The sequence below is a fragment of the Prionailurus bengalensis genome, chromosome D2 (genome assembly GCF_016509475.1).
Source record: "Prionailurus bengalensis isolate Pbe53 chromosome D2, Fcat_Pben_1.1_paternal_pri, whole genome shotgun sequence".
Lineage (NCBI taxonomy): Eukaryota > Metazoa > Chordata > Mammalia > Carnivora > Felidae > Prionailurus > Prionailurus bengalensis.
Window position 1 is genome coordinate 33,922,350 of NC_057351.1, and position 26,085 is coordinate 33,948,434.

The following is a 26,085-nucleotide window of genomic DNA, read 5'->3' on the forward strand; positions in this document are numbered from 1 at the left end:
GGCCTAAGACCGCCCTCAGACTTCAGGGCCGGGAGCGGCCTAGGTCAGCACACGAGCCCCAAAGACTCTCCTCCTAACCTGCACACAGGTCTTGAACGACCGGTGCCCGAACCCAGCAGCAGGGTTACGAGGCGAAGAAAAGCAAGCACGCAGGCAGCCGAGCTTTCGGCAGGCTGCGCGCCAAGCCTCGTCGAGCTCTTAGGGGTCACGCAGGGTCACGCACGGTGACGCAGAGCCTGCCGGGAGCTCGGTGCGTAATGGCGACGCCCAGCCTGCGGGGTCGGCTAGCGCGGCTGGGAAACCCACGGAAACCTATACTGAAGCCCAACAAGCCGCTCATCCTAGCTAATCGTGTCGGAGAACGACGCCGGGAGAGAGGCGGTGAGCAGTTGGAGCCAAGGAGGCTCCCAGAGCAGAAGTCCGAGGGATGAACGGGGCGGCTGGGTGGGAGGGCTACAAGATAAGGTAAGGGTGACTGAGGGTCTTCCCGTTCTGCTCCTCCAGAGGCGACTTGTATCACAGAAATGTCGGTGATGATGGCATGTTGGAAGCAGAATGAATTCCGCGACGAAGCGTGCAGAAAAGAGATCAAGGAATTCTTCGATTGTGCTTCGAGGGCCGAGGTGACAGAAGGCTCTTAGGGTGTCATCTTGGGAGAGAATGGGGGTGGGGGGATACAAGCAATTATACAAGGCAAGGAAAGTTGTGGGAATGATTTCACTAACGCCCAAGTGGAAAAGGTTGTGGTTTTGAAGGCATTGTGATCTTGAGCGATTTGTTTCACTGCTCTAAGCTTTAGCTATACCAGTTGTAAAATAAGGTTAATATTAATACCTTACAGAATTTTGTATTACATAAAGGGAAATTACATGGGAAAAAATCACTTTGTAAAATTTAACGTGCTGCTCAAATAGATATTATTGTCTGAAATTGAACTAAAGATAGATAGTGAAAGGCAGGTTGTTTGGATTTTAACCTAGAATTAATTGCTAGCTGGCATGGTAGCTTCAGGTCATACAGTCATCTGTAGATCTCAAGTCCCTTTGTTGAAAGGGGACTGGGAAGATGACACAGCTATTTCCAGGCTGGTTAATGTATTAGTGTGCTTTCTGGTATTGTGAGAACTGTTGGCCTAGGTCAGGACAAACTTAAGAGCTGTCATTTTTGTTTTTGTTCTGTCTTTTCAGGCAGCGCGAAAGATGAGATCAATCCATGACACGTTGGGAGAATCTGGGGGTTTACCCCCCAAGAAACTGAATAAATTGTTACAGAGGTTTCCTAACAAATCTCATGTCAGTTGAAAATGAAGAAGCATTTTCTATGACTGGACTGTTAGCTACTGAGAACTATGTGTAGGTGTTTTGGAAACGTTTGCACTGCCACGCGCTATTTGCAGGGTGAAAGGAGGCAAGACACTTTTTCATCCTTTGGAATCATTGTCATGGTGGAAGTTATGCTTTATTTTGAAATAAAATCCTCTGAAGATAAATTGGCCTTTGTTGTAGATTAGGTTCTCCCTCCATACTTGAACTCTGTATCCTTCCCTAGATTCTGGAAGTTCTTTGCTTCTTGATTTGCCCGAGGAGCAGGATAAAAACTTTCATCTTGTTCTGCCTTTGAAGTCCTTAAACCATTTAGTGCCCTTGCCTTTGGATGCAATAAGGATGTTCAAGTCTGCCTATATGCAGAGTTTTTCGGTATCATCTGTATTTAGTGACTACCCATTTTGTGCAAAATAGTCCCTGCAAAATGCTCACAGAATAATCAGAAGTTCACAAACTGATGAACTGCAGATGTGTTTTATTTAGCCAACACAATTGGAAATTAGTTTTTAAATTAAACGATCACCTTCAAAAATAGGAAAAATGTCATTAAAAAAATCCCCTTTTTAGTTTTCAATTAAAAAAATAAAAGGATCTGTAAACACCAGTTTCTTATCCCTGCATGGCAATAACCAAGTAGAGCTGATTATCTTTTGTCTCCATTCTCTAGGGACCTGGCCATTGGCCTCTTCCACATGGTGAAACTGAAACTTATTTGGCAGTTATCTTCTTTGTGTATCACCTGTTCACTTCTCTCATTAAGTTATCCACCTAGTTGCTGAAGGCATTAACTTTTGTGACCCTTTGATGTTAGAAACAGTTGTATGACATTTTATATACTCTGCCCTTCCAGGTTTAATTCACTTAACCTTTTCTATATACCTTGCAGCATTAGATAGACAAAGATCAGTGGGGTTTCTAAGGCTCCAGTGGGATAATTATTAAGATAAAGAAGTGGTCTTGCCTCCCTGACCCACACAGCTACTTCTTCCAATAGTCCTCAGACCTCATGGGTAGAGCACTGGGCAGTTGCCTTGTTCTGAAAGCTGAGGCTTTTAGTTACAGGAAGAAGCTCAATACCTAGGCACTTTGGACTTAGGAGTTCTTAACCTAGGGTCAATAGATTCTCAGTAGGAGGTCTGTGGATGTGGATGGGAAAATTTTTTATCTTTAACCACAACTGAAATTTAGCATTTCAGTTAGGACCATAGAAAACAAACCACAGTATTAATTAGCAATACCTATATGAGATTATAATATTTTCATATAGTAGGTTGCAGGTACCTCAATATCATTTATACCTATCACTAGCTTCAAAATTATGGTAGTTACCCTTGCTGCTGGACTTTACTTAATGTGTAAATAAAGAAGTATTACTACGTTACAAATTTGTTAATATTTTGATAATCGTATTTCAATATAATTCATTTCCTTTGTAAGTTATATATTTTGTGCATTTATAAACAATCTGAGAAGGAGGTCCAGGGACTTCACCAGGCTGCCAAGGTGTCCGTACCACAAAAAAAGGCTAAGAACTCCTGGATTCAAAGGACCCACTGACAAAACAGTACAACCATTTCCCGAAATCAAATGCATTCTTTTCAGGGTGCTTTCCTGATCAGATCTTAGAAAAAATCTAATGGAATGCAGGCTTCTGGACTACAACTCCCAGAAGGTGATGCGGCCCCAGGGCCTATCCGGAGTTGAGACAATGACTCCACCCAGTTGTCCTGTGTACCGCTTGACAGCCTACGATTCCCGGCATTCATGGCGGCTGTTTATTCCTTGGGGACATTATGGACGCCGAGTTATTGCTGGGATTTGTAGTCATTTCATGTATCTCTGGTAGTCAGTTCCTTCTTACAGTATCTGAGGGTGGCTTCGAGAAAAAAGAGGCAGGAAATGTAGCAATTAAACAAACGGGTCCTCTACATCTGCCGGTACCGGGTCTGGTTCCCAAGCGCGTGAGGCGGAAGTGGTGGTGGCCGGCGCGGCCGGAAGTTCAGATCAGCTGATGGGGGAGGCGGCGCCGCAGCCGCGGAGAGGCCCCGGCTGCCGAGCGCTTCGTCCGGGCCCAGAGTCTCGAATACTGGCCACGATCCCCGTTCGCACCTCGCAGTTGGGCGAGGCCCGGTCCCATATCCCTTCCAGGCTTGAGATCCTCGTCCGGCACGGCCGCCCTGAGCGCCCCGGCCACCCCCAGCCCCGGCTCGCCCCTCAGGCCCCGGGCCTCCCCTCAGCCCCCGGCCGGCGGCCCAGGCCCCGGATCCGCGGGGGGGGACCCGGCCCCGGGGGGTGCAGGCCCCATGGAGCTGATGTTCGCGGAGTGGGAGGACGGAGAGCGCTTTTCATTTGAAGATTCGGACCGCTTTGAGGAGGATTCTCTCTGTTCCTTCATCTCCGAGGCCGAGAGTCTCTGCCAGAACTGGCGGGGATGGCGCAAACAGTCAGCGGGGCCCAATTCCCCCACTGGCGGCGGTGGCGGAGGTGGCAGTGGCGGTACCAGAATGCGAGGTAAGGGTGAGCTGGGGGGAAGGGAACGGGCTGGCTCTGCTCAGGCCTTGCTGGGGAGCTGTCCCCGCTCGGGAGCTGTCCCGGACCGCGAGCTGTCCCGAGCAGCTTGGAACGGACTTCTGGACTCGCTTTTCGAGTCTTCCTGGGGTTGGCTTCTCCACACCAGCGTGTGTGTGTGTGTGTGTGTGTGTGTGTGTGTGTGTGTGTGTGTGTGTTGGAGTGATGGCTGGGAAATTCTGGGTTGGATACGATTAGCGACAGAAAGTAGATTTTTTTTGTGGTTCATTTGCCTTAGTAATGGAATAGAAGAAAAAACTCCTCTGACTTGGGAATACTTACCTAGTTAAGCCCGCGGCAAGCCAGAAAATAGAAGAGAAGGAGGGTAGGGAGTGGATTGTGAAGAAGGGACCACTTGAGGCGTGTCACCCCCATTGCAAAGTGCATTGGGAGCTTCTTGTTAGGGGTGATGATGATCTCTGATTCTGGCTACACCAAGAAGGGATTCCACTCATAGGAAAGTGGAGGTGAACTGGAGATTCCATAGTCACATAGGTTCAAATCAGAGGCTTGTTTCTTGTCCATATTGAACAGCTGTCAGAAGCTGGGACCACTGGATTAGAGCCCTAGATTTCTATCATCTGGGGCCTGGGGAAGAGTGTAGGAAACTGTCTCTAGAGTCTCCTTATGAAATGCTCTTCCTGCTTTGTGCTGTGAGTTTCTTTCATCCTGGGGTCTTTCAGTGAATTAACTGATTAGTGCTGTGAAGAATTTTGCTTTTATTAAAGGGGATTGAGGGAAGAGTGATGATAAGTGAAGCTCCACAGGCTCAAGACTTACCACATCCTTTCCTGCCTTCCTCATGGCACAGTTTTTGTTCTGGGCCTCAATGCAAGCTGACTTTTTTCAGCAGTTGGGATTGTGATTGTACTCCGGCCATTCCAAACTCCCGTTTTCCAAACTTCCCTGCAGAGATTTCTAGCACCCTTTTGGGACAAAAAAGTGTACATATGTCACTTGTTAGGAGTGGTAGTGTTCAACTTCAGCTGGAGAGGTAGCATATGTTCTGTGCACATACACCCACACATGCACAAAGATCATAGGCAGTTTCACTGTGGGTCTTCTGTGGTCTCTTTGCTTTTTCACATTTGCATGTGTGGGTAGCCTTGGGGCTTAGAGCTCCTTCACTTTGAGGGAAGTAACTGAAGTAATGAAGGTGAAAATTATCAACATACTGGTATCTTCCTGAATAGGTTAAAATCTAGAAAAGCATGTCATTCCTCAAACCCGCTGCCATCCCGGGGTACTCTCAGTCTCTCACTTGTAAAATAAGGAGGTTCACTTTTTTTAAAAAAAAAAAAGAGGTTTCTTTCAGCTCCATGATTTTCTGATCTGTCTTCTAATTTGACCAGCAATTTGGTGAGATATGTATGCAGTCTGTCGCGTTTCACCTTTTTAAAAATTTATTTATTTTTGAGAGAGAGAGAGAGAGAGAGCAAGCAGGGAAGGGGTGGAGAGAGGAGAGAGAGAATCCCAAGCAGGCATCACGCTGTCAGTGCAGAGCCTGTGCGGGGCTCGAACTCACAAACCACGAAAATCTTGACCTGAGCTGAAACTAAGAGTTAGACGCGTAACCGACTAAGCCACCTGGGCGCCCTTCACCATTTATTGATTAAAACAGTGTGGGAAACCTTGAGTGGTAACTCCATCCTACTCCAGGTGTTTTCAGGAGCAGCAGCTAGGTTCCCTTGGGATAACCCATCTTCCTCCCCATCCCCCTTCCCAGGCTTCCAATTGTAGGAAGCCAAGGATCAGGTGTGCCAAGGGACATGCAGCCTCTCTTGCTACTGGAGGTCCCTCTCTTAACTCCTTTGGGCTCTGGCCTGTCTCCTCTCCTTAGTTAGAGGCCTAGAATAATCTAGAGAAAAAGGGATAGTAAAAAGCAGTTGGAGAAGAGAATGTCAGGGGAGAGACATTAACAATGTAGTATAAATATAAAGTGCTAGGTGTAAGGGAAATTAGATGCCAAGCCATGTGAGAGGGTTACTTGCTAGGATCCTGGAACACACCTGTTTGGCCAGGAGTTTCTGGGATATCTGTGGTATCTTCTGTTCTAGACCTTAGGTAGCAAGTTATGGGCTGCAGTTGGTTAGCTCCCCTCCCCCAGATGAAATCTTAAGAGTTGATGTATCCTAACAGGAGGGTCCCTTGGTTTTTCATCCAGATCTCCCTTTTCTTTCATAGTGAAGGTGGGGCCCAAGATGTTAGGCGCTGGCATTGGTGCCAGGTAATCATGACCCTTTTCATTTCCCCTTCTCTTTACCCTCACCTAAACCTTTGTTTCCAAAGATGGACTTGTGATCCCATTGGTGGAGCTCTCAGCAAAGCAGGTGGCATTTCATATCCCATTTGAAGTGGTGGAGAAAGTTTATCCCCCAGTGCCTGAGCAGCTACAGCTCCGAATTGCTTTTTGGAGCTTCCCTGAGAATGAAGAGGATATCCGGTGAGGCTAAAGGACTGATGGTGGGGAGTGGGTCCTGATATTCCACACTGTGTGCTGGGTTTCCTCCAGAACAAAGGAGATACTGTGTTTGGGGTTGTAAGAAGAAGACAAGGGGAGGAGTGCCTGGGATTTTCCCCAAGAGGGAGTGACACTGGGGAGAGCGTGTCCAGGGCATTGTGGTCTCTGACAGGTTGTTTGCTGAGTTGTGGCTGTGTCCTCTTCTTCACTCCCAGGCTGTATTCGTGCCTGGCCAATGGCAGTGCCGATGAGTTCCAGCGAGGGGACCAGCTGTTCCGCATGAGGGCTGTGAAAGACCCACTGCAGATAGGTAAGGGTCCCATCATGCCCTGTGGCACCCCCTGCTCTGCCCATCCCCTGTATTATGAGTTAAGGACCTACTGCAAGAAGCTGGAGCAGGTTGTTGGAATAACTGCAGGGCCAGGGTTGAGGGCAGAGAATTATGTCTTGATGGCTCTCCCTGACCATACCCATGTTTCTCCCCAGGGTTCCACCTGAGTGCTACAGTGGTGCCACCTCAGATGGTCCCCCCCAAAGGGGCCTACAACGTGGCTGTGATGTTTGACCGCTGCCGGGTCACTTCCTGCAGCTGCACCTGTGGGGCTGGGGCCAAATGGTGCACTCACGTCGTGGCACTCTGTCTCTTCCGCATCCACAACGTGAGGCCCTCCCAATTTATCCTGGCCCTATCCTACGCTCCATCCCCCCCTTCTCTGCTGCATGCCTGGCCACAATGTGAGCCTCCTCGCCTCCCTTAATCTGCCTGTCTTTCCCTTGCTCCAGTGTCAGCAAACCTTTTCCAGCTTGTTCTGTTTCTCTCTGTTTCTCCTTCAGGCTTCTGCAGTCTGCTTGCGTGCCCCAGTATCAGAGTCCCTGTCTCGGCTGCAGAGGGACCAGCTGCAGAAGTTTGCTCAGTACCTCATCAGTGAGCTCCCTCAGCAGGTGAGTGAGGTTGGGACACCCTTCTCCAACTCTAAGCTCCAGGACTGCATATTAGTCTTCATGTTAGGCCAAGGCCAACTTGGGTCACTTATGCCTTTGTCCCTTTCCCCCTCAGATCCTCCCCACGGCCCAGCGTCTTCTGGATGAACTCCTCTCTTCCCAGTCAACAGCCATCAATACAGTGTGTGGAGCCCCCGGTGAGTGTGGAGAGAAGGAAGGGCAGTTGGAAGGAAGAAAGCTGGTGGTGCAGAGCACCACTTACTAAAAGCTTGCTGTTGTCAAGTGAATCCAGGCCCCTATCTCTATGTAACTGACTACCTATCATCCCCAGACCCCACAGCAGGGCCCTCTGCCTCTGACCAGAGTACATGGTATTTGGATGAGTCAACACTCACTGATAACATCAAGAAGACACTACACAAGTTCTGTGGACCTTCGCCTGTGGTCTTCAGGTAAATTGGATCTCTCTCTGTCTGTGTCTATGGTGGAAGGGAACAACCCTCAGGCTGTTAATTGATCCTTTGCTCTGTTAATACCTGTGCCTCAGGAATTTTTGTAGACATCTTTTGTCTCCTACACTCTGTATTTTGGGTCAGGGCCTCTTTTGTGTCAAAGCCCTGGTGCACTTTCACCTGTCGTATGCAGCCCCATCTCAGAGTAATCATTTTCCACTCCATTACCTTCACAGTGATGTGAACTCCATGTATCTGTCTTCCACGGAGCCTCCAGCTGCTGCTGAATGGGCATGTCTGCTGCGCCCTCTGAGGGGCCGCGAGCCAGAGGGTGTCTGGAACCTACTTAGCATTGTGCGGGAGATGTTCAAACGGAGAGACAGCAATGCTGCCCCTTTGTTGGAAATCCTCACTGACCAGTGCCTCACCTATGAACAGGTAACCCTCCAGAGTTGGGTGGCCCCACTGTGGTTCATTTTCTCCTTCCCTTAACTTCATTTGCCTCTTGCTGACAGGGACACTGGGGAGGGCTGCTCTTCTTTTCTCCAAACTATTAGGTGCATCTCAGAGCTCTCTGTTTCCAGATAACAGGTTGGTGGTACAGCGTGCGCACCTCAGCCTCACACAGCAGCGCCAGTGGACACACGGGCCGTAGCAATGGGCAGTCAGAGGTAGCGGCCCATGCATGTGCCAGCATGTGTGATGAGATGGTCACACTGTGGAGGCTAGCTGTTTTGGACCCTGCACTCAGCCCCCAGCGGTGAGTCTCCCCCTAGGCTCATCACAGCACGGATATTGGGCCAGCCCAGGACAGTCCAAGGCCTCATATCATGTGCACATAGAAACGTACTATTCTTCTAGTCCTAGGGAAATGGGAGGTACTGAGCGTTAAGGTTACCAGTGATTTAGGCGTCCTTTTTCTGAGAAGCTCTCTTCCTTTCCTCCCTTAAATAGCTCCCACTTTCCCAAATACCTGAGTATTGGAGTGATGTGTATGAGCTGGCTCAAGAAGTTCTTCCCTGGGTCCCTTCCTGTACCCTCCTTCTGGGGGTTATGCCTGCTCTATCTCCTTCCATCCCTTCTCAGAACAGAATGTAGCCCCCCAGCAACCTCCCCAACTTTGTTCCCACAGCCGCCGGGAATTGTGTGCCCAGCTACGCCAGTGGCAACTGAAGGTGATTGAGAATGTGAAGCGGGGACAGCACAAAAAGACCCTGGAGCGGCTCTTCCCTGGCTTCCGGCCAGCGGTGGAGGCCTGCTACTTCAACTGGGAAGAGGCCTACCCACTCCCTGGTGTCACCTACAGCGGCACCGACCGGAAGTTGGCACTGTGCTGGGCCCGAGCCCTGCCCCCTCGGCCAGGTGCCTCCCGATCTGGGGGCCTGGAGGAATCCCGGGAGCGGCCCCGATCTCTTCCTTCTGAGCCAGCTGTGCGGCCCAAGGAGCCTGGGGCCAAGCGCAAGGGATTGGGTGAGGGGGTCCCCTCATCGCAGCGGGGTCCCCGCCGCCTCTCTGCTGAGGGGGGAGATAAGTCTCTGCATAAGATGGGTCCAGGTGGGGGCAAAGCCAAGGCACTGGGTGGGGCTGGCAGTGGGGGCAAGGGATCAGCAGGCGGTGGGAGCAAGCGACGGCTGAGCAGCGAAGACAGCTCCCTGGAGCCGGATCTGGCTGAGATGAGCCTGGATGACAGCAGCCTGGCCCTCGGTGCAGAGGCCAGCACCTTTGGTGGATTCCCTGAGAGCCCACCACCCTGCCCTCCTCCTGGTGGCTCCCGTGGTCCTTCCACCTTCCTTCCTGAACCCCCAGATACTTATGAAGAAGATGGTGGTGTGTACTTCTCAGAAGGGCCTGAGCCTCCCACAGCCTCTGCTGGCCCCCATGGCCTACTGCCTGGGGAGGTCTGTACCCGGGATGACCTCCCTTCCACAGATGAGAGTGGCAATGGGCTCCCCAAAACCAAAGAGGCAGCCACTGCAGTTGGAGAGGAGGATGATGACTACCAGGCATATTATCTGAATGCCCAGGATGGGGCTGGAGGCGAGGAAGAGAAGGCTGAGGGCGGGGCTGGGGAGGAGCACGACCTGTTTGCTGGGCTGAAGCCACTGGAACAGGAGAGCCGCATGGAGGTGAGGGGACTCTGAGGGGACACTGAGGGTGCTCTTTCGCTACAGCTGGGAGAGGGGCCATCTGGCTCTAACTGGGAATGTCAGGACTGTAGTGAGGCTGTTAGAAGCCTTTAGCGGGCTCCTGTCTGGCCTCCCTGCCTACAGTCCATTCTTTTCACTGCTTCCATATTGATATTCCTGAAATGTCTGATTGTGTCCCTCTGCTGCTTAAAAGTCTTCAGTGGTTTCCCACTGCCCTTGGCATGACCTGTGAGGCCTCACTTGGTCTGATCTTTGTATGCTTTTTCAGCCTCATCTAGGCATTCTGCCCTTTCTACTACAGTCAGTCGAACCATTCCTCTAGCTTGCCATGCTCTCTCTCGCATCCTTACATTTGCACAGATTGGCCTGTCTGCCTAGAATCTTCTTCCCTCACCTTTCCTGGCTAGCTTCTGTTCTTTCTGCAGGTCTCAGGTATCTTAGAGATCACTTCCTCTAGGAAGTCTTCCCTGAGCTTGCCCCTTTGCCCCAGGTCCCAGTGAAGTATCTTACCTATGCCCCTCTTGGCCTTTCCCAGTGGTAGCTGGCTTCACACTGGTTTGTGCGTTCGTGTGTCTGTTTCTCTAATCAGACTATAAGTTCCTGTGGTATACCCAGGACCAGCATAGGGCCTAGCATATAGCAGGTACTCATGGGATGTTTGCTGCTTGAGTATGAATATGGTGTCCTGCCCCTGGAAGTTGGGGCTTCAACCTGTGTGGTGCCCGTCCTCTCCAGATATTGTTTGCCTGTGCTGAGGCCCTGCATGCGCACGGCTACAGCAGTGAGGCCTCCCGCCTCACTGTGGAGCTTGCCCAGGACCTGCTAGCCAACCCACCTGACCTCAAGGTAGAGCCGCCCCCTGCCAAGGTGAGAGACCCCCCATTCCCCTCTCCCCCCATTTATTGCTAACCCTCTTCTGTGCCCCACCCCAAGTGAGAGCCTCCTCACTCCACCAAGATGAGTCAGACTCATATGTCTGCTTCCTTGTACTTCCTCTCTTTAGGGCAAGAAGAACAAGGTATCTACAAGCCGTCAGACCTGGGTGGCTACCAACACCCTGACGAAGGCAGCCTTCCTGTTGACAGTGCTAAGTGAACGCCCAGAGCACCACAACCTGGCCTTCCGAGTTGGCATGTTTGCCTTGGAGCTACAGCGGCCCCCAGCTTCTACCAAGGCCTTGGAGGTCGGAGGTTCCATCAGCCTTGTACTGCAGTCTCCTCAGGGACTCCTCAGAGACTTACAGCTTGATCTCTACTGAAGTGTTAGGGGTCTGAGTTTCTTCCTGTATCCTTAGGTGAAGCTGGCATACCAGGAGTCTGAGGTGGCTGCCCTGCTCAAGAAGATTCCTCTGGGTCCAAGTGAGATGAGTACCATGCGGTGCCGGGCAGAGGAGCTTCGGGAGGGGACACTCTGTGACTATCGGCCCGTTTTGCCTCTCATGCTGGCCAGTTTCATCTTTGACGTTCTCTGTGCTCCAGGTATGGTGCGTGACTCTACTCAAGTGGGGATCTTGGGTAGGAGTAGTTTTCTCTAAGGAGAAACCAAGAGGCCCAAGGCTCTGAATTATCCTTAGGACCCATCAGGCAACTTCATGAGTGGTCTGGAATGATGAGGGTCTTGGGTTGCCTACATTTCATTCTTTCCAATGACACTTCTTTCTGCCTGACTTATTCCACCTTTCATCCAGTGGTTTCTCCCACGGGTTCCCGGCCACCAAGTCGTAACTGGAACAACGAGATGCCTGGGGATGAGGAGCTGGGATTTGAAGCAGCAGTTGCTGCCTTAGGTGAGTCTGGAGTATCTTGAGCACTTCTGTGAGCTAGTTGGCCCAGGCCTTGAAGGGCATGAGACATGGTCCCTGTTTGAAGGGGTGGTATGGTAGTGGGACAGCCAGAATGTGACATGTTTGAACCAGGTAGTACAGTCAAGAATTTACGGACAAAAGGTGTGCTATGGCACACAAAATGTAAGAAAAGGATTCAGGAAGGGTATAGAATACGGAATGTAGGTCAAAAGATCAGTTAAGTTTTTGGTAAGGGGACAAAACACCATGAATAAAGACAGGGACCATCAAGTCTTAATGAGGGCAAGGAGTCATACTTCCTTGAAGTGATGGGTATGCCATGAAGGTAGAGTGGGCCAATTATGAAGGTCGTAAAAAGCAGATCAGAGCTAAGGCCGGATGTAATAGGCAATTGGGACCTTCTACAGGGGATGTGGGTTGGACCAGGAGAACTCCTTATCTCACATATGCTGGTGGCTGGGCAGCCCTGGCCTGTTCACTTTGGCTGTCTTGGGAGTTATGGCCATTCTCAGTCCCTATGAGACCCTTCTTCTCACAGGTATGAAGACAACAGTGAGCGAGGCAGAGCATCCCCTCCTGTGTGAAGGCACACGTCGGGAGAAGGGTGACCTGGCACTGGCACTAATGATCACTTACAAGGATGATCAAGCCAAGCTCAAAAAGGTAGGGACTGAAGTACTAGGATTTTGACAGGCAGAGAGCAAAATTTTACCCTTTCTCAGAGGATTGCAGTCCAATGAGGAAAGGGCTATACTGCCCATAGGGGATAAGTGGAAAATCTTGGGGACACTTGATAAAGAATAAGACCAATGGTTCTCGTAGGAGTGCTTGGGCAGGGGATGAAAGAAAAGAAGCAGTTACTCATTTGTTTCAATATTTACTGAATATCAATGTAGTCAGTCCTGTGTTAAGTGTTAGGATATCAAGATATGTAAGCCGGTGCCTATCATCCAGGAGGTTCTCCTATGGTTGTGACTGGGGAAGGCTTCCCGAAGAGGTAGTATTAAGCTGTTTCAAAGAGAAAGTAAGGTAATAGAAATAGAAGTCAGGATATAAAGGGCATCCTGTCACTGCTTCTCTCTTCTTCAGATCTTAGACAAACTCTTGGACCGAGAGAGCCAGACGCATAAGCCCCAGACACTGAGTTCATTCTACTCATCCAGCCGCCCAGCCACAGCCAGCCAGAGGTCCCCTTCAAAGCATGGGGGCCCATCTGCCCCAGGGGCCCTGCAACCACTGACCTCGGGCTCTGCAGGGCCTCCTCAGCCAGGGAATGTGGCAGGGGCTGGGCCAGGCCCCAATGAGGGCTTCACAGAGAAGAATGTGCCTGGTGAGGTGGGGGCACTGGGCAGGGGGGGATGAATGGTATGGATTCATGTTGGGGTCCCCTTTACTGGGCTTATCCCAATGTCCTATTTTCCCCACCTAGAAAGTTCCCCACATTCTCCCTGTGAGGGCCTCCCATCTGAGGCAGCTTTGACCCCAAGGGCGGAAGGGAAGGTTCCCAGCCGCCTGGCACTTGGCAGTCGTGGAGGCTACAATGGACGGGGTTGGGGCTCCCCAGGGCGGCCTAAGAAGAAACACACAGGTATGACAGCCTGTGGGATGACATGGAGGGAGGGATTTCCTGAAGTGTGAATTCTGTAACTTCTAGCTTCTGAGACTGATTTGTCTTGGGGAGTTAGGCATGGCCAGCATTGACAGCAGTGCCCCTGAAACAACATCGGATAGTTCCCCCACCTTAAGCCGGAGGCCACTTCGAGGGGGCTGGGCCCCCACCTCCTGGGGCCGAGGACAGGACAGTGACAGCATTAGCAGCTCTTCCTCGGACTCTCTGGGCTCCTCATCCTCCAGTGGAAGTCGCCGGGCCAGTGCCAGTGGAGGGGCCCGGGCAAAGACCGTTGAAGTTGGCAGGTCAGTGGAAGAAATACTCCTCTCATCTGGCCCACCCTCAGAGTCACATCCCTGGTGTAATCCAACTATTGTTCCCCAAGCGACACCACTTATCCTGCTCTTTCCTGCCTACCTGGACACCCATTTCAGAGAAACCCCAATCCCCGTCCCTACCCCATTGCCCCCTCAGGTACAAGGGCCGCCGTCCCGAGAGTCATGCCCCCCATGTACCCAATCAGCCATCAGAGGCAGCTGCACACTTCTACTTCGAACTGGCGAAGACGGTGCTGATCAAGGCAGGGGGCAACAGCAGCACTTCCATTTTCACACATCCATCTTCCTCAGGGGGCCATCAGGGTCCTCACCGCAACCTGCACCTTTGCGCCTTCGAGATTGGGCTTTATGCCCTTGGCCTGCACAACTTTGTTTCTCCCAACTGGCTCTCACGTACTTATTCTTCGCACGTTTCCTGGATTACAGGTAAACCCAGTATCTTGATTTGGGAATGGGTTGGGGATTAATTGATAGAAATGAGAGTCTTATCCTTGTGGAGTTACTGATCTGATAGAAGACACCATACTAACCCCCCCCCCCTTTTTTTTTTTTGCTCCTTTCCTTGAAGGTCAGGCAATGGAGATTGGTAGTGCAGCCCTGACTATACTGGTAGAATGCTGGGATGGACACCTGACGCCCCCTGAGGTTGCATCCCTGGCTGACAGGGCATCACGGGCACGAGACTCCAATATGGTGAGGGCAGCAGCGGAGTTAGCCCTAAGCTGCCTGCCTCATGCCCATGCATTGAACCCCAATGAGATCCAGCGGGCCCTGGTGCAGTGCAAGGAGCAGGTATTTCTACAGGCAATCTGGGGACTTGCTTTCAGGTATCTAGGAAGGGACATGGGGAAAACTAACAGCCCAGCTCGATTTCCAAATCTTAAAGTTCACAAATTTTCTAGTTTGTGCTATTATGGTGACACTTGACATATTAATGCACTTTCACATTAGCACATCTATTACTTCTTTTGCCTTACGACTCTGAGGTTAGGATTATTCCTGTTTTATAGATAAGGAAATGGAGATCTATAGGTTAGGGACCAAGGTGGTCACCAGGTTGGAATACTTGGGGAAGGCCTTGGGGAGATAGTGGGAACTGGATGGGAGGGAGTGGCTAGGTTAGTTTGGAACTGGGACTGTAAGTAGTTTGGAACTGGTCACCAAGTGTTTGTTCAGTGTCTGTGTGAGGCATTCATTGCTCTGACTCTGACGCCTCCCTGGGAACCAGCCAACTCAGAGGAAGATGTTGGAATGTCATTTACAACCATGCCTGAGTAAAGCCCCTCCCCTTAACTTCTGTGCCCCTTCCTTCCAGGATAACCTGATGTTGGAGAAGGCCTGCATGGCAGTGGAAGAAGCGGCTAAGGGTGGGGGTGTATACCCTGAAGTGTTGTTTGAGGTTGCTCACCAGTGGTTCTGGCTATATGAGCAAACAGCAGGTGGCTCATCCACAGCCCGTGAAGGGGCTACAAGCTGTAGTGCCAGTGGGATCAGGGCAGCTGGGGAGGCTGGGCGGGGGCTGCCTGAGGGCAGGGGGGGCCCAGGCACTGAGCCGGTTACAGTGGCAGCAGCAGCAGTGACAGCAGCAGCCACAGTGGTGCCAGTCATCTCAGTGGGGTCCAGTTTATATCCAGGTCCAGGACTGGGGCATGGTCATTCCCCTGGCCTGCACCCCTACACTGCTCTACAGCCCCACCTGCCCTGCAGCCCTCAATACCTCACCCACCCAGCTCACCCTGCCCACCCAATGCCTCATATGCCCCGGCCTGCCGTCTTCCCTGTGCCCAGCTCTGCATACCCACAGGTGAGACCAGTGTTTTGTTGGGGGGTTGGGCACGTGGGAGAACATTAGGAGTTCATGTGGGGTTGGAGTGTGGGGTACTCTGGGAGAATAATAGGACTGTCTTGGTGAGGTGGTGGGGGTCTGGGGGACTCAGGCCAACCAAGATAAGAAATGTAGGGATACCCACTTGTGGGATGAAGGGGGAGAACCACATCTTAATATAATTTCCTACTCTTTTCCCTGTCTCTAGGGTGTGCATCCTGCCTTCTTGGGGGCTCAGTACCCTTACTCAGTGACTCCCCCCTCACTTGCTGCCACTGCTGTGTCTTTCCCCGTCCCTTCCATGGCACCCATCACAGTACATCCCTACCACACAGAGCCAGGGCTCCCACTGCCCACCAGTGTGGCCTGTGAGTTGTGGGGACAGGGAACAGGTGAATGGAGGGGAGGTACACTGGGCAGGGGAGATGGGGGGAGGAACCCTCTCCATCCCTCTTTGGGCTGTGAATTCCTTATATAGCTTTCATCCCACCCTCAGTGAGCAGTGTCCATCCAGCATCCACGTTTCCAGCCATCCAGGGTGCCTCATTGCCTGCTCTGACTACACAGCCCAGCCCTCTGGTGAGCGGAGGGTTTCCACCACCCGAGGAGGAGACCCACAGTCAGCCTGTCAACCCACACAGCCTACACCACCTGCACGCTGCCTACCGTGTTGGTGAGAGGTCTTTTTTTTGTGCCCCCACCTGCAGTTGTGCCAGAGGCTCTTTAGTGATGCCTCCCTCCCCATAGCTCTTACTTTGTTTGTTGTGGGGTCCGATGTACCAGATTGAGGTGCAGGGTGAAAAGGATGTACCTTCACTATGTGCCCACCCTTTTCTCCCAGGAATGCTGGCACTGGAGATGCTGGGTCGCCGGGCACACAACGATCACCCCAACAACTTCTCCCGCTCCCCCCCCTACACTGATGATGTCAAATGGTTGCTGGGGCTGGCAGCAAAGCTGGGTAACACCTCCCCTCCCCAGGACCATTGTCCGCCCCCACCCACTTTCCCCACCTTCCTGTCCCAGACCTCCTTCCTAGCTCTTGCTCAGAGTTGAGGCCTTGGTCGGGTATGTGTGCGTGCGCGGGGGGTGGAGAGTTACCTCAGCTCCTGGGGTGGAGGGAGGCTCTCTGCCAGGCCAGAGCTGAGAGATAAAAGTTGGGTCCCTAGGGCAGAGGTGGCCACCCCCGTCTCATGCCCCTCCCCCTGCCCCCCAGGAGTGAACTACGTGCACCAGTTCTGTGTGGGGGCAGCCAAGGGGGTGCTGAGCCCGTTTGTGCTGCAGGAGATCGTCATGGAGACGCTGCAGCGGCTGAGCCCTGCTCATGCCCACAACCACCTGCGTGCCCCGGCCTTCCACCAACTGGTGCAGCGCTGCCAGCAGGCATACATGCAGGTGACAACCCTGGAAGTATGGAGTAGGGTGGAGCACCTCCTGGGCAGGCATGGAACTGATTACCCCGCATGCTAGGGAGGACGGGCCTGGTTCTGTGCTTAGTGGCTCATCCTCTTCCAGTACATTCACCACCGTTTGATTCACCTGACCCCTGCCGACTACGACGACTTTGTGAATGCGATCCGCAGTGCCCGCAGCGCCTTCTGTCTGACACCCATGGGCATGATGCAGTTCAACGACATCCTGCAGAACCTCAAGCGCAGCAAACAGACCAAGGAGCTGTGGCAGCGGGTCTCACTCGAGATGACCACCTTCTCCCCATGAGTCTGGCCCCTCTAGGGTCCTATACAGGGATACAGGCCTGTGGCTATGGGGGCCCCTCACACAGAGGGAGTGAATCTTGGCTGGACAGATCATCCCCACTCAGTTCTCTGGTAGCCCAGACTGGCAGCTGCTCTTGGGCTGTAGCTTGGGGCCAAGATGTCTCAAACCCTAGAAGCCTAGGGTTGGGGGAGACAGCCCTATCTGGGAGGGGGCATTGGGTGGCCTCTGGTATTTATTTGGCATTTATAAATATATAAACTCCTTTTTTACTCTAGTCCGCCTGGGCCTTTGCCTTCTTTCCCTCCATGTGCAGATGAACTTTGAACCGGGGTGGGGGAAAAGACTGATACTTCCTTTATTCTAAGTTTCTCCCACTCCAGTGAGGCAGACAAAACAGAAAAATAAGGATGTTTATTAAGGACATTTCTAGCCCACAGCCAGGGCTCATACTCAGCTCTATGAGCCACTGTCCGGCCTCATCCCCATTCAATGTGAATGACATTAGGGAGGCCGGGCCACAGGTAGATCCCATTGATCCCACAGTAGGGGGGGTCCCTCCCATAGCCAGGTATAGATAGATATACTGCTGAGAATGAAGAGGGAAATCACTGGATTAATAAGTTCCTCTACACCTTGCCTGGACCCTTTCATTCTCACCCACCTTCAAAGACCATGGGTTGAAGGTGCCTAGTACCATGATGTGGGGTATCAAGGGAAGCCCCTTTATAAGACCCTAGAGCTATGGGAAAGGACTGCCCTTTCCTTCTCAGCCATCCCAGGCCTGGGGGCCACTGAGGTAGAAGGGGCAGGGGCTGGGGCCACTCTAATACCCCTTGTGGGCCCTGCTCTGGGCTTGCCCTTTAGGGTAGCGGGCGCTTTTGCTGGTACAGGAGGCCTGGACATCAGCCCAGACTGGAATGTTGCAGTTCTTCCCGAAGCCATGAGGGCACTGGCTGTCCAAGCCGGCTTAGCAGCTTCGACAGATCCAAATTGTGGTTCCGGAAAAAATCCATAAGAAAAAGGCGGGACTGAGAGGAGAAAAATGGAGGCAGAAATGGTAAGGAGTGGGACGCAGGATGAGACCTCAGAGGTAGAGAGGGATACCTTGTCTGAGGCTTTACTCACCTCAGTGTCCATATCTGGATACCTCCGGCCTTTGCTTTTGCCCAGACAACGAGTCTTCCCACCTTCAAGTCCCTGGCACCAGAATCCCTTATCTTCATCAAACCTGCTCAATAGCAAAAGGGCATTAATTGGTAGGGAGAAAAGAAAATTCAAGCCCCATAAATGTATATTACCTCTCCCAGCTCACAGGGACACATGTCTCTTCCAAACAGACATGGTCAACCTGTTTCCCCATTTCCCCGATTCCTCCTCCCCTGGGTCATGCTCTCCCACCTGAGGGTCCGTGTGTAGTTCAGAAAGGGTGTGATACCCAGGAACTTCTGGATGCTCTCCATTGAGGCAGCTGGGTTGGTACGCAGCTCTTGCCCATCCACAATCAGCAACTAAAGGGACAGAGATGTAGTTCCCTCTGTATTCCTTAGAAGCCTCTAGGCTGAAGGGACAAAGAAGGGAAGGGGGACCCCAACAAAGGCTACTGGGGGGCATGTACCTGTCCAGAGGGGTAGTAAGTCAGCCAGCGCTGCAGATGGGTGGAATAGTAGCCAGGGACAAGACAGCGGTTCTGCAGGGAGCGAAGTGCCAGAGGGGCCTGAGAGGAGGCTGAAATCACCTGGTAGAAAGTATAATTCAGAGCAGCTGGGTCTCCATGTGCTCGCTGGTGCTGAAGGACAAGGAATAGGAAAGGATGGGTGATTTGATAGAATTATTCTGCCCTACTCTTGATCTGATGAATACACAGCATAGGAATCCCACACCAAAGCAATTTAGTTTCCCTACCCTCTTCCTTTCTGTCTCTAGCAGTCACCACCTCCCTCACTTAAGCCCTAATGTATCCCTAGCTTCAGGCTCACCTGATACCAGGAGTAGGCCCTGTCAGCAGGGTTGGTGAGCACAGTGATGATCTTGGCTCGTGGCAGAAGGGCAGCCCCCCGACGTGGTACAACCTCTGAGTCAAAGTAGGTGGCACTTTTTTCAAAGAGAAAGTCAGTGCTGGCATTGGAAGGGACAGGGAAGAAGTCCATGTACCTAGGAAGTAGCACAGAGGAGAGGCAGAGAATTTGCAGCATGAAGGGGCCAGATACCTGCACTGGTGGAAGCTGGAATGAGGATTTGGAGGGAAGGGAATGTTCCTCTGAGAAGCATTACAAAGGGTCCCAGTCTCACCAATCAATACCCTTGTGGTAATTAGGGCCGTTGAAGAACTGAATCTCCTCAAAGGTGCTGGGGCTAGGGAAGCTGCTAGTCACAGCTGGGTGCAGGCTCAGGAAGAAGTGAATAGCTGTGGTCCCTAAATGGGAGAGAAGGTCGAGGCTATTTTGGGAAAGAAGCCAGATCAACAATATGAATTTTAAGGAGGTGAGAAAATAACCACTCCGAGTAGTAATATCCCCTTTGGACAAACTAGAGTGAGAGAAGGAAAAGACAGCGAGACCCAGGGAAGTTAAAATAGTTCTCAGCCTTGACTGCATCAGAATCACTTGTGGATCTTTAAAAAAAACAAACCACAGATGATTCTGATACAGGATTAAGAATCACTGTCTCAAGAGACTGGATTAAGGAGAGGTGGGTATGAGAAGGGAATTCCTTGGCCAAAGAATCCTTTGGGCTTAAGGCAGGGCAAGAGAAGTTGGCTAAGGACGATTCACCTGTTTTCTGGGGTCCCACAATCAAGAACTTGGGTAGCCGATCACAGGTTTTCTCCTTGGACCAGATATCTTTGTGCCTCTTGTCATCACAGGGATTCTGAAGGTGAGGCCAAGAATCAGATGTTTCATCTTTTCTTCAACTCTCTCCACCCCCATCACGTCTCTGGTCAGCCTGAGCTCCAACCATACCTGCCAAAGGGGGCTTCGCTCTTGAGGGAACAGTTCAAAGTACTTTCGTGCAAGAGGGACAGGAGGAAGGGTCTGTAGGCGCAGCCGTGTCCAGCATTGAAGGAAACGCACCAGGCTCTCAAAGGTATACAGGCCCAGCCGATCATTTCCATAATTTGACAGATGGGTCATAAAAATGCTGATCTGCAAGAGGGAGCCTGCGTGTCAGAATTAGAGAGCCTACCCCACCTCAGAATCAGGCTTGGTGAGCAAAGTTCCCAGCCTACATACACTTCAGCTCTCCAATCTTCTAGCCCTTCCTCTCAGCACCTTACCGGATTAAGCAGCACTGTCAGAAAGAGCTCTCCACCTCGGATGCTCCGGTCTAGTTCACGAGAGCCTCCAGGATATTCATTATAGAAGATTGTGTGAGTGAAGAGTCCACACGTCTGCCGTGGTAATACCTAGAAGAAGGAAAAAACAAACTAACATGAGATTTGAAAGGCAGAATGAAAAATAAATAAGGGACAAAAGACCTAAGGCATTAGGATTCCCTGGGTTTGTAAAGTAATGAGTTACACCAATAAAACTCTTACTATGTGCATTATGACTTTTCACCCCTTTACCCCCTATTATGTGAATTTGGACTGGCAGTTGAGAGGACTCAGGTCAGTGCAGGTTGGTGGCTGTCTAAATGTAGGAGTTTGATTCAGGTTTGTATCAGGGGTCCCTCACCATAATGCCATTGTGAATGAAGCCACGGCGGTAGCGGGCAGGGCGGAGATGGGGATATTCCTCAGTGCTGGTCACCTGGATGCCCCACACAGATTTCCAGGCCTCATAGAGTTGCGTGTGGATGGGGTATACACCCGAGTGGTGGGGGGCCACAGCATACCCCAGATCCGTGGGAATCCCATGTTCCTGGGAATGGCATAGATTCTCACCAGGACCTGGTGAGGTTCAGGGAGTAGAGGGTAAAGAGGGTGGGGATACCTCCACAGAAAGAAAAATGGAAAGGGTAGGGAAAGGGCACCCCATTAGGGGAAGGTTGAAAAGGAATCATTATGTCTGGGAAAAAGTATGGGGAACAGATCCAAGGGTCTCACCAGAGCAAACTGTTTGTTGAGCCTCATCTGGTCAGCCAGCACGGAGCGATTGTGGAACAGGTGTGGCTGCATGTGGCTCCACATGTGGGGGAACCACCAGAACTCTTTGCGGTGCTTCAGCAGCATGTCGTCCCCTGCATCCTCCTCCTCTGTCCCTATGACCACACACTGACCACTGACCACAGCCAGTTAGGCCCTGTGCCCTCCTCTGTTCTGTAACAACACTGACCATCTTCCATTCTTGGGATAAGATTGCTGACTTCTGCCCACCTGAGACTATTTTGCCCCACTGCTGACTTGCTCTTCAGCCACCCATGCTAACCTAAATTCATATCCACCGCTAGCTTCTCACCATATTTTGACCCCAAACCCTGCCCCTTTTCTCCAACTTGCCTGCCCAGGAAGATGAACAGTGAAGGGACAGTCCAAACTAAGATATGCTGAAGGAACAGGGGAATACACTCACCGGTATGATAGAACTTGCCCGAGAAGCCCAAGTTGAAAGTGAAGTTGGGGACTAAGGTCCTGAGTTTGTTCTGGGTGGTCAACAGAGCCTGGGAAGAGTAGCAGGAACACAAGAAATCATGAGAGCAGACTGATCAGGAGAAAAATGAAAAGTAATGTTCTTCCTGCCTGAAAAGGGCAGGGAGTATACCTATGACAAGCTCAGAATCAAAGGAGTCTGATAGGACAGAGCTTGAAACAGCTTCTAAGGAAAGAAATTTGAGTCAGGAAAAAGACTGACCTCAACATCAGCCACCTTCATGCGGGTACCTTCCTTGCCCACAAAGATGTCATCAATGTCTACCAAGATGTAGCGGTCAAGGTCTAGGCAGAGGCGCTTGCCAGTGAGGTATGCAACAGCATCAACAAAAACAAGTTTGTGGAGCCAGAAGGAAAGGCCATGGCCAAAGAGCACCCGCTGGATGCCATCATGAAGCCCCAGGTCTTGTACGACAGTGGGAAGCCGGGTCCGGCGAGGCACTGGTCCTGGCACAGGGGATTCAGCTGGCCGAAGGCTGGCAAGAAGCACTGGTTCATATGTGCTATGATTGGATTGGAAGATGGTCCAGTCATCACCAGGCAGCGGCCCAGGTTCCAGGCGGCTGGGGCGTGTGAGATGCAGTAAGGGGGCAGAAGGATTCACTTGGTAGTCCCGGAGCCCCAAGTTTGAGTGTAGGAAAAGGGGAAAACCCTTGAGCTGGGCACTCAGTAGGCTATGTTCATGGGCTCGGAAAAAGCCAATGATGCCCACACCGTACTCCACACAGTACCGGTCTAACAGTTCCCGACTCCAGGCATCCAGGTTGACATACTTGAGCAGGTTTTCATAAATGACCAAGACATAGCGGCCACGGGTATGATCAGTCAGTGTGGGCATGTCCCCTCGGCCGGGTGCTAGCTCAGTGCTATAACGAAAACGACTAGACTCCAAGATGGCCACAATCTCCTGCCCCAGCTGTGAGTATGCACTCTCCACAAACACAAGAACCACAGGTTCAGTTCGAGCTGTCTCTGGTGGCCTGGGGGGCCGTGGTGGGACTGGTGGACGTACAGGGCCAGGGCCAGCTGCCCCACCACTGCTGCAGTCTCCCAAGGGCAGGGGCAAGGGTTCCTTGGCCTTGGGGCTGGTGGATACGTAGTAAGCCAGGAAGCCCATGGAGCCCAGACTGAAAGCGATCAGCAGCAGTATGAGGCGGTGCAGTTCCAGCTGCCGAGCTGGGCGTACCACCTTCCACAGCTTGAGCATGGCGGGGAAGGGGAGGCAGGGATGGGATCTACCTCAGGGGATGGGAGGTAGGAGTTCTATAGGCTGGGCTCTCTTAAGAGGGTAGGATAGGAAAGTAAGGGAAAATGATTTCCTCAGGGTTAGTTCCCTGAAAAGCTGGAGCCAACTCCCCTTACTTTAGGGTAGGGGAGTTAGAAGGGGCAACGAGGGGCAACTGGACACAGTCCACTGGTCTCAAGTCACCATGGCCCCCTGGTCCATGGCTTCAGGATGCAAATCTAGCCAGGCTCCACTCTTGGTCCTGCTGAGCTCCTCACATTAGAGGTCAACAAAGTTCATAATCCCTGCCCTCACTATCTGTAACACAGAAAAATCAGTGGGTTACTTCTCCACCTGAAAGTGTATCATTAACCCATTCCCCTCTTCACCCATCTCTCTTACCTCCTGCTCACAGGATGATTTGTTCTCCAAAAAAAAAAAGCTCCTGTAGAAGAACAACACAATCTGAGTCTCATACCTTCACTTCATAGCTTGTTGCCTTTCTTAGAATATAAATTCTCCTTCCTGAGCTAAACTCAGAGCTAGAGCAGTATATTCAAGGGCTGGAAGGGAACAAATCTCCCATCAAAAGGAGACCAAAGAGCTCAGGAGGGTGAAAATGAACCTGCTCTGGAAGAAGTTCCCAGCCCACGACTAAGCAGTTGGCCAGCCAGCAGGAGCTCTGGTCGTCCTGTGAGGAAGGGACAGAAAGCCCCACAAGTCCCGTGCTCCAATGAAATATGAGATAAGAGGAAACTCATGAGTCTGTTAATCTTCCTCATCAATCAAACCCAACATCACAAGCTAGAAGCACTAACGAACTTGTAGTGAGAACACTATGATGGGGGGTGGGGAGATTCGAAAGGTAAAAGAAATGGTGCTACCTAATCATTCGATTCACTTCCAAACCCAGAAACTCTCTATTATTTGTGAAAAAGTACTCATCCCCTGTCCTTCATCTCACCTGCACGAGTGTCAGAGAGGTGATAAAAATGTAGCCCCAGGGCAGACCACATCACTGGGGCCTGAGAGAAGCCAGAGGGCTGAGTCCAGTCTGTCTTCCTATCATTTCAGTTCACCTTCCTAACTTAGCCTAGGTGATACTATATCCTCATCACTGAACAGCTCAGAAGGGTCCTGAGCTAGCCTATGGAGACATGAGGGATTGAATCCTGTTACAAAAAGATAGCAAACTTAGTGGGGCTGGATGAGAGCTACAACAGCTTAAGTCATACCCAACCAGTAAGAAAGGGGTAAGGACAGTGTGATCAGAAAACAGTTTCAGGGAGACCTAATTTTGGAGACTGTTTTCTTAAATATATAGACTGCTTCTAGAAGCTTTATTGTTGTTCTCTCCAGCTTAGCCATTCCTAGTAAGGCCAGGGACTGGCAATCCTTCTCTGCTACCCACTCCCAGGCATATACATCTCAGGGGGGAGATCAGGCAGAGACAGGGTTCCTCAGAATTGAGAGAGATGATTTAAGAACAGTTCGGCTTTGGCCTGGGTAAAATTGACATGAAAAGAAAGCTGGGGAGAGGACTGAAATAGTGATGGGAAGGGGTGAATCCTAAGAATTAAAGGAAACTCTTTAGGGAAAACACAGTAGTGAGAAGTCCTCACTGACACGAAGTGGACACTCAGGGTGTCTCCCCCATTACTGTTAAGAATAATTGTAAATAGTGAGAGCTTACTCTTTGTCAGACATTCTTCCAAGAGCTTTCCATATATTTAATGCTCACATCAGCCCTGGAAGGTAGGTAAGAGGCAGACACTATTATTATCCCCATTTTACATGTGAGTAATTTGAGGTCCAGAGAAGCTTAGTCACTTGCCCAGGATCACACAGCTCAGTCAGTCAGTGGAGGAACTGGGATTCAAAGTCAGGCCTGTAGAGCTCCACAGCCCGTGTTCTTAACCACTGCATGTTGGCTTCACACCTAGAAGAAGCAGCAATATTTAGGGAAGGGGTGCTGAGGGAGCTATTGGGGTCGAGTGTGGGATGGGATGACAGATACCGAAGTAGGAACGCGGGGAAAGGGTTGCTGTACGTGTGAGCAGCAGCGGGAGGTTTCTGAGGCAGAAACCAAAGGGGTCACCCAGGCCTGGGCTGGGCGACAGCACTAGTGAGAGGAACCAGGGAAGGCGGGGAGACGAGTGGTGCAGATGCCGCGGGAGGGGGGGGGGGGTACCGAGGAGCGAGCGACGTGGGAATGCGGGGCTGCCATACCAGGAGTCACGGGTAGAGGGTCCCTGCTGAGGGGGCCATGGGGTCACAGGTGGATATGAAGGGAGCGCCAGATGGGGACCGGGCAAGGGACACGCCGAGGAGAGCTTGGGGTGACATCGAGGCAGGCATTGGGCTGGGAGAGCCCCGAGGGGAGGAGGAGCCCCCTACTGAGGAAAATGAAGCAACTACGAGGGAGGCTAGTGGAGGGGACGCAGGAGAGGGGAGCGCTGGGCCGCGCTGAGGGCCGCCCGGGACAACCCCGCGGGTGGTTATGGTGGCAACACTGAGGGGAAGTCTGTGAGGGGAGGGACTGCGGGAGACCGTGGGTGGGGGCCACCCTCTGAGTGGGGGGTGGTTACCCTCAAGGGCGGCTCACCCGGCGGACTAGGCGGCGTCCCCGCTGTCCCCGGGCTCCGCCGCGTCCCGGGGCTGCCCGGCTTCCCAGCTCTCGGGGCCCTGGGCCGCGTCGCGGCGGCTCCGCCATCTCCGAGAGAACGCTCTGCCGCAGCCGGGCCCAACCACCGCTCCCACCCGGGGTGGGGGGAGGCGGCTCGCTGCCGCTCGTGACGCCCCTCAGGTCCCCGCAGAGTCCGGGCCTGGCAGCTGCACTGCCGAGGTGCTGGGCGGCCGAACAGTCCTCCGTAGCGCTCGGTCGAGCCTCGGCCTCCGAGACGGCGGGCTGCGCGCCCCGCCCGCAGAGGCGCACCCCCTCCTCCCCGCCCGGTGGCACAGTCTGGCGAGCGTCGGGCGCCGTGGCTCCCGGGGCAGGGGCGGGCCCAGGGTTCGGGCTCGTCCACTCAGCCCTGCGAAGGGGGAGCCGAGTCGGGCCACTGAGGGGCGAAGGGGGCGGGGC

The 26,085-nt window shown here is 52.1% G+C and overlaps 3 protein-coding genes and 1 long non-coding RNA gene across 12 annotated transcripts; 3 read left to right on the forward strand and 1 right to left on the reverse strand.

Annotated features, from left to right (window-relative positions):
• Positions 1 to 217: 217 nt before the first annotated feature.
• On the forward strand, positions 218 to 1,489 carry CHCHD1 (coiled-coil-helix-coiled-coil-helix domain containing 1). The gene is made up of 3 exons (XM_043598093.1): positions 218 to 381; positions 505 to 623; positions 1,188 to 1,489. Exons 1-3 carry the CDS (start codon positions 258 to 260, stop codon positions 1,299 to 1,301), a joined length of 357 nt encoding a protein of 118 aa, XP_043454028.1. The 5' UTR covers positions 218 to 257; the 3' UTR covers positions 1,302 to 1,489.
• A 1,652-nt stretch (positions 1,490 to 3,141) lies between these two features.
• Positions 3,142 to 17,464, forward strand: ZSWIM8 (zinc finger SWIM-type containing 8). 5 transcript variants are annotated; one of them, XM_043598071.1, is made up of 26 exons: positions 3,142 to 3,836; positions 6,183 to 6,336; positions 6,570 to 6,664; positions 6,841 to 7,013; positions 7,189 to 7,296; positions 7,412 to 7,493; positions 7,628 to 7,748; positions 7,985 to 8,186; positions 8,333 to 8,508; positions 8,881 to 9,874; positions 10,631 to 10,762; positions 10,899 to 11,078; positions 11,190 to 11,373; positions 11,583 to 11,681; positions 12,238 to 12,362; positions 12,789 to 13,029; positions 13,129 to 13,287; positions 13,385 to 13,613; positions 13,783 to 14,072; positions 14,215 to 14,438; positions 14,962 to 15,450; positions 15,680 to 15,863; positions 15,968 to 16,144; positions 16,313 to 16,432; positions 16,756 to 16,866; positions 16,987 to 17,464. In XM_043598071.1, exons 1-26 carry the CDS (start codon positions 3,629 to 3,631, stop codon positions 17,445 to 17,447), a joined length of 5,718 nt encoding a protein of 1,905 aa, XP_043454006.1. In that variant the 5' UTR covers positions 3,142 to 3,628; the 3' UTR covers positions 17,448 to 17,464. The 5 variants fall into 5 exon arrangements, with proteins under 5 accessions (XP_043454006.1, XP_043454008.1, XP_043454007.1 ...); XM_043598073.1 differs by having other exon boundaries at positions 3,149 to 3,836; positions 16,688 to 16,866; XM_043598072.1 differs by having other exon boundaries at positions 3,152 to 3,836; positions 15,680 to 15,839.
• Positions 17,465 to 17,586: 122 nt separating this feature from the next.
• Positions 17,587 to 25,969, reverse strand: NDST2 (N-deacetylase and N-sulfotransferase 2). 5 transcript variants are annotated; one of them, XM_043598088.1, is made up of 17 exons: positions 25,609 to 25,957; positions 24,838 to 24,942; positions 24,697 to 24,751; positions 23,406 to 23,448; positions 21,981 to 23,321; positions 21,702 to 21,789; positions 21,236 to 21,390; positions 20,865 to 21,050; positions 20,465 to 20,593; positions 20,151 to 20,333; positions 19,962 to 20,058; positions 19,480 to 19,603; positions 19,167 to 19,341; positions 18,806 to 18,976; positions 18,589 to 18,698; positions 18,316 to 18,418; positions 17,587 to 18,218 (listed from the first exon to the last, which is right to left on the reverse strand). In XM_043598088.1, the coding sequence occupies exons 5-17, from the start codon at positions 22,983 to 22,985 to the stop codon at positions 18,093 to 18,095; spliced, it is 2,652 nt and encodes an 883-aa protein (XP_043454023.1). In that variant the 5' UTR covers positions 22,986 to 23,321; positions 23,406 to 23,448; positions 24,697 to 24,751; positions 24,838 to 24,942; positions 25,609 to 25,957; the 3' UTR covers positions 17,587 to 18,092. The 5 variants fall into 5 exon arrangements, with proteins under 5 accessions (XP_043454023.1, XP_043454022.1, XP_043454025.1 ...); XM_043598087.1 differs by having other exon boundaries at positions 24,697 to 24,942; positions 25,609 to 25,969; XM_043598090.1 differs by lacking the exon at positions 23,406 to 23,448 and having other exon boundaries at positions 25,609 to 25,962.
• Positions 18,135 to 20,733, forward strand: LOC122493467. The gene is made up of 3 exons (XR_006299895.1): positions 18,135 to 18,247; positions 19,155 to 19,271; positions 20,054 to 20,733. It is a non-coding gene; the product is annotated as an uncharacterized LOC122493467 (long non-coding RNA).
• Positions 25,970 to 26,085: the final 116 nt, after the last annotated feature.

What these genes read in the sequence shown, in the direction of transcription:
- ZSWIM8 (XM_043598071.1), top strand. Translation starts at nt 3,629, where the DNA reads ATGGAGCTGATGTTCGCGGAGTGGGAGGACGGAGAGCGCTTTTCATTT. An exon ending in TCAGTGAGCTCCCTCAGCAG is followed by an intron (nt 7,297 to 7,411) that starts GTGAGTGAGGTT and finishes TTTCCCCCTCAG; the next exon opens with ATCCTCCCCACGGCCCAGCG. An exon ending in AACAGGAGAGCCGCATGGAG is followed by an intron (nt 9,875 to 10,630) that starts GTGAGGGGACTC and finishes CGTCCTCTCCAG; the next exon opens with ATATTGTTTGCCTGTGCTGA.
- NDST2 (XM_043598087.1), bottom strand. Translation starts at nt 22,985, where the DNA reads ATGCTCAAGCTGTGGAAGGTGGTACGCCCAGCTCGGCAGCTGGAACTG. An exon ending in AACTACACACGGACCCTCAG is followed by an intron (nt 18,419 to 18,588) that starts GTGGGAGAGCAT and finishes GCTATTGAGCAG; the next exon opens with GTTTGATGAAGATAAGGGAT. An exon ending in ATCCAGATATGGACACTGAG is followed by an intron (nt 18,219 to 18,315) that starts GTGAGTAAAGCC and finishes TTCTCCTCTCAG; the next exon opens with TCCCGCCTTTTTCTTATGGA.
- CHCHD1 (XM_043598093.1), top strand. Translation starts at nt 258, where the DNA reads ATGGCGACGCCCAGCCTGCGGGGTCGGCTAGCGCGGCTGGGAAACCCA. An exon ending in ACGACGCCGGGAGAGAGGCG is followed by an intron (nt 382 to 504) that starts GTGAGCAGTTGG and finishes CTGCTCCTCCAG; the next exon opens with AGGCGACTTGTATCACAGAA. An exon ending in ATTGTGCTTCGAGGGCCGAG is followed by an intron (nt 624 to 1,187) that starts GTGACAGAAGGC and finishes CTGTCTTTTCAG; the next exon opens with GCAGCGCGAAAGATGAGATC.